General features: G+C 33.8%; 1 protein-coding gene and 1 long non-coding RNA gene across 3 annotated transcripts; both read right to left on the bottom strand.

Moving 5' to 3' along the window:
* Positions 1-272: 272 nt before the first annotated feature.
* On the bottom strand, positions 273-1,659 carry LOC113780546 (F-box protein At4g00755-like). The gene is made up of 5 exons (XM_027326344.1): positions 1,642-1,659; positions 917-1,349; positions 735-796; positions 553-659; positions 273-441 (listed from the first exon to the last, which is right to left on the bottom strand). Exons 1-5 carry the CDS (start codon positions 1,657-1,659, stop codon positions 273-275), a joined length of 789 nt encoding a protein of 262 aa, XP_027182145.1.
* A 467-nt stretch (positions 1,660-2,126) lies between these two features.
* On the bottom strand, positions 2,127-4,461 carry LOC113781678. Of its 2 annotated transcripts, XR_003469654.1 has the most exons (5): positions 4,343-4,461; positions 4,126-4,230; positions 2,653-2,708; positions 2,503-2,580; positions 2,127-2,398 (listed from the first exon to the last, which is right to left on the bottom strand). It is a non-coding gene; the product is annotated as an uncharacterized LOC113781678 (long non-coding RNA). The 2 variants fall into 2 exon arrangements; XR_003469653.1 differs by lacking the exon at positions 2,653-2,708.
* Between the last annotated feature and the right edge of the window lie 4,587 nt (positions 4,462-9,048).

The raw sequence follows: 9,048 nt of genomic DNA, 5'->3' as shown, positions 1-9,048 counted from the left end.
AGGTTGATGCACTAGTAACGCTTGGATTTCTTTATGCCAAAGAATTCATAGTACCTAAAGCTGGTAGCCTTTTTCCGGATTCATTGAAGGTATTTACGAGACCCCCACAACTATTGTTTCCTCGGTTACGATGAACGGACAAAGAAAGTCGAAACTAGTTCCCACCAACAAATCCAAAATTCCAAAATTCTATCTTGTGCTTCAGAGCTTACAGAAGGGCAGCAGGAACAGAGCATAAGAAAACCAGAAAGCGTAGCAAGAAGCAGAAGCACTTAGTTATACTGGTCATCTGAATCATCGTCCTCGCCGTCGTAGTCGTAGTCGTCGTAGTCGTAGTCATTTACCATAATCCATCTAGCACCGGGTAATGTGTTGAGGATCATGTGCTCCCAATCTCTTATACTTGCACCAAACCTGTGAATGCGAGAAAAATCCCTCTCGCTTGTGCACCAAACACAAGCGACAAAAATCATAATAAAGTAGGACTCACCATATGTAATACAAACTATCTATTTCTTGTTTCTGCACTCTACCCAATAGCTGCTTGCAGACCCTCCAATGCAGAGGAAGGTCATGGCAGCTTGAACTGCTTGCAAACAATTCTCACCATATAACGCAGCTGGACCAGAATCCCTAATGTAAACTTTTGCAAACAATGCCTGGGACCAGCAATATTTCATGACAAGATTCTTGTGCAGCTAAAGACACTTCTCCCTCCATTTGTGCTTCCATACCAGCAATACAAATCCCCCATCAAAAATCTTACAGCCTTTGCTGGATATATGGGGGAACCAAACTGAAAGTACACTGATAATGCAAATCAAGTTTTTCTACCAATAAAGAGACAGGTTTTAAACAAGAAGTCACCGTCAACCCCCTCCTCCCCAAACAAAAATGAAAAGTCTTCTAAAATAACCTTGAAATGGTTGAATATGGATTTCAGTAATCACACAGAGTTTGGCCATCAATTTATACGTTAATGTCTCAGGGACTGCAGAATCAATTTCACCCTTGCTCGACCAGTAAGAAGGTCTCTGACCAATCCTGTCACTTGGTTCCGGGGTATTCTGAATACTTTCATCTGGGTAATTGTCAGTGCTTGAAGCACCAAGTGCCTCAGACAAGCATTCTTTTCTTGGGAAGGAGGCAATACCTTGAGCCAAAAATGCATATACTTTATGGTCCCGTTTCAGACATGCCCATTCAATAGGCTCATTGGTCCTGGATTCCACAGGTTCTACAATGTTACTAATTTCAATAGCACGAGTAACAGTGGACATCTCAGGGAACACCTTTAAACAGAGTTGCTTGCATATTCCATTCACAATCACTGCATAAGGTTCAAAGCCCTTAAAAGAAACAGAGATAAAAGTACAGACAGCTGTGAAGCACCTCAATTTCTCTAGTTTGATCAAACACAGAAAAGATTGACAGACACGTCCTCAAATTCTTTTATTTTTCCCCCACCATAAGGCACAGATTGCCGCCCTGCACATAAACTTCTTTACTTTGATCACACAGAGAGAAGAGTTGACAGACAAGTGCTCAAACTCTTTTCTTTTCCCTGATCAAGGCATACATTGCTCAGTAACTTGTACAAAAGTGAAGCATATCAAAAGTCATATTGAGCAACACGGGAACCATATTCAAAACTTCCATTGTCATTTTGTTTGGACCTCTACTAATGGCTTACTGAGGAAATCACGGCACTTAAATCAAGTAAGCCAGTCCAATTTGAAGTAAACAACAAAATTCTACATGTCTCACGACATTTTATATAAAACTGGTATTTCAAAATAGGATGAAACGGCTCATTTTGAGCATCAGTAATAATCTACTCACCAATTTATTTAGTACTTGGACTAAACAAAGGTCCATCTAATGCAAATTGGCCGAAACAAAGAATGGCAACCTCAGATCTTATATAATTTACTAACTTTTAATAACTGATACTTATGCACCAGAATTAAGGCGGCAGGTTACTAGATATGGATATCTAAGCATGACAAGATTACATGGCCAAGAACTGAATTTAGAGCACAAAGACTTTGGGTTCAGAAAACTGAAACAATCAAGAGGCTAGTAACTTGATTTGAGACTATGATCACCTGCAAATCAAGGGCTCTGAAATCACTATCAAAAGCTTCGGTTTGAATTGAAATTTCTCGTTTACAAACCCAAGAGCACTTGGATGTTGAAAGTATTCACATTAAAACAAGTAAACACCAATCATTGCAAACTAAGGAGATTGTGTTCAGATTTACAATCAAAACGCATTACACTACCTTCGGAGAAACGTAAATCATCCTAAAATTTTTTAGCAAAGTCCATCTGAAAAATCTGTACCCTCTCAAGAATAAAATTTCTTAATGGTCTTGGCTGAAATCTGGTTCATTCACTACAAAACCATCACAAGATTTGTATTAAAAAAAGGCCACAACAACACATAATCATAGCAAATAGGTAACATAAAACTTAGGCGTGAAGAAGAAAAAAATGTACCTGATTTTCGTCTCCTAACAAGCTAGTGTTTCGTACATGACTTTGGATTAATGAAGGATTGCATGCCCACATTAATGCCTATTCAAATGCAAATACAGCACAATTATATTGCATGTCTCGAGACAAAAATAAAAGCAAGCTATATATTACCTGACCAGGAGGAATGATCTGAAACCAGTTACTATCCATTAACTCCTTTTTGGCCCCTTTACAAGATAAGGCAAAGAAAGTCTTACAACTCTAGCTATTGTATCTGACAATAATTTCACCTTGTTCTGCAGCCGTTGTTTAAAAAAATGATACAAGTTTAACACTCCTAAAATCTCGAGTGGATACTACCAGAATAAGATATATTCAAAATCACCTTTTGAATACTCGATTAACAATTGAGTAAGCAAAATTGTGGCTCTCAAAGATAGACTGCTCCTTTCATTTAAATTTTGGAAGAATTATTATGAAGCTGTTAGGTTGGATAGCCAAGAACAACTACATAACGATAGAACAATAGCAGAATATGTGCTATTCTTCCTTCAGGTAATTATTTATGGTATTTTTCATCCTTTTGTAGTGATGAAGTAAATGTTAAGGGTTATTTTGTATGGTCATCCACGGAATAATTCAACTGGAAGTAAATACATTTCAAAATGTTTCATTATTGCATAAGATTGATTATGTCATTTTTTTTATTTGTTTGTTCTTCTATACTGAAGATGAAATAAATGAAAGTACAAGTAGGCACATTGATTGCGTATTTGTTTAGCAAGATGTACTTTGTACCATGCGTTTCCTGTCAAATATATAAGTGAGCTTCTCAAATATTGAACGAAGTTGATTTTCTCAAAGAACATGCGACTCAAAAAAAAATTTTTGCAAATAGGATTGGTCGAAAGTTGCAGAAGAGAGCCTAGTACAACCTACAAATGCCTGAAAGAGATTGCCTAGTTCTTATGCAAAGGAAACCTATAAGCAGCAAAAACTTGTCTGCAACATCAGTTTTCCGTTCATTAAAGAAGACAAAATTCCTTCTTTTAGAGGAATTCAAGAAGGCAAAATTGATTATGTCATTGCGTATTTTGCCTTCATGCTCTTTTATGAATGTTCTTACAGATATCGAACCATTTGACTGCTTCTGAAAGTTGACCCTAAAAGACTAAATTATGATTATGTATATATGCCAGGAACGTGCTTACGAAATTATTAGAGACAAAGTCAATGGTAGTTATCAAAAAGCTTATTATCATCAAAAATATTAAAATGTTTAAGAATCAATTGTATTTTGTCCGCCAAACTGAAAATCAAAACCACCAAGTCAAATTTCTCTTTGGCATTTCACCGAACATCTTATATGCATTCCCAAATTAATCACATTTAACTTAAACACCTAGTCTCAAGTCCTTTCCTAGATGTTTCATATGGCTATTAAGCATATTTTACCCGTAAACAATCAAAACTACAACCATTTCCTAGATGTTTCAATGGACAATTTCAACCCCAAAATTGCAATAAATTCTTCAAATTCTCAGCCCTGATTTCACAAGAAAATCTTGACAAACAAAACAAATGAAATATAAATAAATTACAGCAATATAAACAAACGATTTCAAGAGAACATGATGGTCTAACCTCGTCACCGCTATTTTTCATATGCTCTTTGGTTGGCTACCACCGTTGCTAACCCTTTTGTTGTGTCTGATAGAGGGGAAACCCTTTCTCCTGAACCTGTGCTATCTATAAAGCATATTTAGCTTTTCCTCTGCACCTAGGCAGGCCAATTGATTGACTGAAATGAGAATCAATGCTTAGTAGAAGGCAGAAATAGAGACTGAGGCATGAAACCTACCAGAAGAGTTTAGCCTGAAGATAGAATTGCTTAGCCCGCTTGATCAATTTTCTAAATTTTAGCAAAAGCTAATCCCGTTCCATAAGATGATGATCGTACTCCTTCCTTTTCCAGGGAAAAATTTCTGAGAAGATAATAAAAAGAAGGGAAGCAACTTTAGAGAGATGTGGAAACCCAAACCGTTTTAGAAATCGATTATTTTCTTACTTTAATATGTAATTTTTTTTACTTTTAGTATTAATAAGTTTTAATTAAACAAAAGTAACATTTGTCAAATAATAAGTAAATTAAATTACTGAAAGGGTAAATTTCTATTTTTGACTAAAACTTATCTTTTAGGCATATACTTACTCGTTTTAAGTAAAAACTTACTAAAGTTAATATTAATTATTTTAATATAATATTTAAAAAGTCGCTCAAAAATTCGATTTGTCACTAAAGATAATAGAAACCTGTAATAGTAGGTTTTCCTAACATCGTTACCATAACTATAGGCACTACAGCACTGTCCCTGTGTTATAACCACCCTGAGTCATTCGAATACCCGAGTGAAGGTGAATATAGAACTATTGAAACTGAACTTCATGGCAAATCAACACCACCAAATTCCCACCGACGGCTTTACCAGCTCATCTTTATCCCTTGTCTTTTTTTTTTTTTGGCCCCTATCATCCTTCATCTTGGCCCCTGAACCATTGATGTGATCTCCAAAGAAAGTCTAACAAGAAAAAAGGAAACATTGGCAGCCAATATGTGATTTGAAAAATTGCAGATCCATGCGTGACTATCTCAATTTAGATCTCAAGGAAGTCCACATCGGTTTCATAGCAAACGGTTGAAAAGAGAGAAGAGAGGATAATTTAGGGGGATTGGTGGCTGATGGTATCAAGATGGAGTAGTTGTTGGTGATATAACAATTGAGGTTTGAGTGAAAAACACAAAAAAGGAGGGAGGAGAAGGTAGAGTAAGCAGGAGAGTGGCAATGGAGAAGAGTAGGAAGAAGATGGTGCAGGTGGAGAGTGGAGACAACGATGGGTTTCCTTTTCTTTTGATGGTATCAATTATTTCTAGAGCAACGGTAGCGCTACAGGCGTGCAAGTTTTAAACTTACAGGCGCCGCTGTACCTACCGATTATCTAGATTAAGTTTTACTTTTTTTTTGTGCTAAAATTCCTTTGATTTTCCTAGCTTAAACAAGAACAATGTCATGCCCAGGACTGGTTATGATCATCTATCATCCGTTAAAAATAATCACAAATTCGTAGACTGCAATGAATTTTGAAAGATGGATGACCCAATTGAAAATATGTTCAAATCCTTGAATATGATTCTATAATCACATTTACAAAAGTTTCAACATATAAATCACAAATCACTGGCGAAACAACTCTACCTCACATAACTACTGATACCTGGTTTGGTCATGGCAAAATTTTCTCTTTTCAGAAAAATTCTTAATTTCTTCTAATTGGTCATTGGTTATAAAATAGAACTACTTAATTTGAAGTTGGATCCAGAGATTGGTTCGACGCACAATTGTGAGTCTCAATTTATGGTTCAAAGGAAATTGAGGCAAATGTTATTTGATAAAAAGGTAGGAATTGCTTGATTGGAACAAGTTGCATGAAGAAGCTATAGAAGAATTGAAAACTCTGAACGCAGTGTGATAGCTAGTGAGAGAAGGAGAGGAGAGGGAAGTGCAAAGACGGAAGAGAAAGGAGATGAAGTGGTTGAGAAATATATAGTTGGAAAGTATCAAGAAGAGTGAAAAGTTGGAAGAGACCACAAGTGCTATATGCGAGAGGGAGGAAGAGGGGATAAAAAATGAGGCTTCGGGATAAAGTAAATATCACCGGATGAATAAGTAGCTCATCCCCTTTTAAATTGATGTGTGGCTAACAACGGCCCATAACTCAGGAAAGAGCTTCGGAGAGAGAGAGAGAGGACTAGTATTAGTTTGGATAATCCATGATTCCACGTTTCTTTGACTGCTGGGCCGGGTACGGCAGAGCAACCAACAATGAAGTGACATTTTCGTCTTTTGGCCATTTCCGCCACTAATTTCAAGTCTGCAAGAGGACTTTAAGGAGAGCGAGAAGGTTGTCAATTACTTACCGTTACCAAACGAAAATGAAGGCCAGTAAAACAAAATGCACAGTCATTAGATGCTCAGCAGTCATTAGATGCACCCACCGATGTCTAATAATTGTAACAGTTCCACCATTTTGTCCGTTTTCCGCAAGTCTTGTCTCACATTAATTTACATTAAAAAAAAAAATTTAATTTACAGTTTACACCACTAGCTTGGGTTTAATTAAATTCCCGTTTCTTAAATCTAAGCTCCTCGCCTGTTAAAAGTGGAAAAAAAAATTGGAACGAGACTCAATAGAGCATACCCTTGCCAATTTTGTAAACAAGACCGAAAAAAGCAGAGAGCATACCGATTTCGTAAACAGGACCGGAAAAAGCAGATCAACCGATGAGCTGGTGACGGAGCCAGGTTTTTTTTTTTTCTTGGGGGGCCTAAAATTTTTTCGAACAAAATTATCTTAATATGTTATGTTCAAAATAATTTTTATTTATTTAAATATATAACATTTTAAAATATCAAATATTAACTTTAATTATAAAGGTATGTCTATTTTATAAATATGTAGCATACTCATAACTAAAATTAAGACAAGAAATAATATTTTATTAAATTTCTTATAATATCACAAACCACCTGGGTTGTACATTATGAGAAGATTCTCCAATATATCACTTGTGCAAAAACAAAATTATAACTGTGCAATATAAATATAACTATTTTCAATTAAAAAAAGCTAAAAGTTATGTTAACATACCTTAAAATTTCATCCTCTTTTATTAAAAGTAAATTGAGCTTTACGTTCTTTCATAGAACTAAATTCATTTATAATTGAATCAAAACTAAATTTTCGAACAACTTCCTTTTTTTTATGTACATTGTTAGGCAATCATTCAAGAAATGATATTTTATCTTGTTTGAAACTTTGTTTTGATTATCTTCATAATTGAAAATGTCCATCTATAGACTATAGAAAGGAGCCAAGATTTTTTCCTTAAGAGGGAGGCCAAAATTTTTCTGAACAAAATTATCTTAATATGTTATGTTCGAAATAATTTTCATCTATTTAAATATATGACTTCTTAAAATATCAAATATTAACTTTAATTATAAAGGTATGTCTATTTCATAAATATGCAGCATAGTGATAACAAAAATTAGAACAAGAAATAACCTTTGATTAAATATCTTATAACATCACAAACTACCCAAATTTTACATTATGAGAAGATGCTCCAATATGTCACTTGTGTAAAAACAAAAATATAACTATACAATATAATATAACTATTTTCAATTAATAAAAGATAATAGTTATGTTAGCATACCTTGAAATTTCAACCTCTTTTCTTAAAAGTAAATTGAGTTTTACGTTCTTTCATAAAACTAAATTCATCTATAATTGAATTAGTGCTAAATTTTTGAACAACTTCCTTTTTTTATGTACATTGTTAAACAATCATTCAAGAAATTATCTTTTATCTTGTTTTGGAGCTTTGTTTTGATTATATTCATAATTGAAAATGCACGTTCTATAGTTGCAGTTAATATAGGAATAGTGAGAACAAATATAATCAATCTGTGAACAATAGAATATATCACTCAATTTCTTGTTTTCACGAAGCCTTCAAGTAATTATTTGTATATTTGTATATGGGTCAACAAGAGGATGGATCACTAATTTTAAATTTTTTTATCAATTAGGCTAAGTTATATATTTATATATATGGACCAATAAAGTAATTATTTTTGTTTTAGTCCATTGATAATTATGAATTGAGTCTTTTATTATAATACATCAAATTGGGTGAATTTACTATGGATCATCAAATTATATGTTTAATTTTTTGAATGTTAAATAATTAGTACAATAAAAAATAAATAACTTTTTTTGAAGAAAAAATTAAATCAAAGGTGGCTAATTCATACACACACAAACATATATATAAATTCTCATAATATAAACTAAAATTATAAAAAATCAGGGGATGACAACTTTATCTTATACATATATTTACATATTATGAATTAAAATTTTTAAAACTTGGCCCCCCTCAGCACCCCTTGACTCCGTCATTTGAGCCAAAGCACGACAGGGTCCTTGGTGACATCTCTCTCCGACTGGATGAAGTAGTAGAACAGTAGCAGCATGTTGTCATTTTCTCCCACCCCAACATATCTGAACACAACAAAAAAAGGATCAATAAACCATATCATCATCCATTGAGCTTCTTTATTTAATGCAATCAAACAAACCCCCCAAACCCCAAAAAAACTTAATCAGTATGACAGTTAACATAAAAAATTAATTCAAAACTTTGAACCCCTAACATTTTTTTTACATAAATTTAAAATTTCATTTTGAAAAGGTAAGAAAGGTGGCTAAACCTTATCAAAATCGGTAATATTAAAAAATGACCAAGTTAATAAATTACAAGAAAATAAAATAATAAGATAAAACTAATAAATAATAATTATAAATAAAACAAAAATAGTTACCATCATGAAGCATAGTAGCTCCTATATATTGATTTCTCATCCATTCTTCGCCAGCATAAAGAGCACAAAACTTTCCACACAACTTGGCAACTATAACAAGATGGTTCGCTTAAAACAA

The sequence above is a fragment of the Coffea eugenioides genome, chromosome 8 (assembly GCF_003713205.1).
Source record: "Coffea eugenioides isolate CCC68of chromosome 8, Ceug_1.0, whole genome shotgun sequence".
Lineage (NCBI taxonomy): Eukaryota > Viridiplantae > Streptophyta > Magnoliopsida > Gentianales > Rubiaceae > Coffea > Coffea eugenioides.
The sequence above is the reverse complement of the archived record's forward strand: the minus strand, read 5'-3'. Positions and strand labels throughout refer to the sequence as shown.

What these genes read in the sequence shown, in the direction of transcription:
- LOC113780546 (XM_027326344.1), bottom strand. An exon ending in CCATATTCAACCATTTCAAG is followed by an intron (nt 797 to 916) that starts GTTATTTTAGAA and finishes GTGTACTTTCAG; the next exon opens with TTTGGTTCCCCCATATATCC. An exon ending in ACCTTCCTCTGCATTGGAGG is followed by an intron (nt 442 to 552) that starts GTCTGCAAGCAG and finishes TTGGTGCACAAG; the next exon opens with CGAGAGGGATTTTTCTCGCA.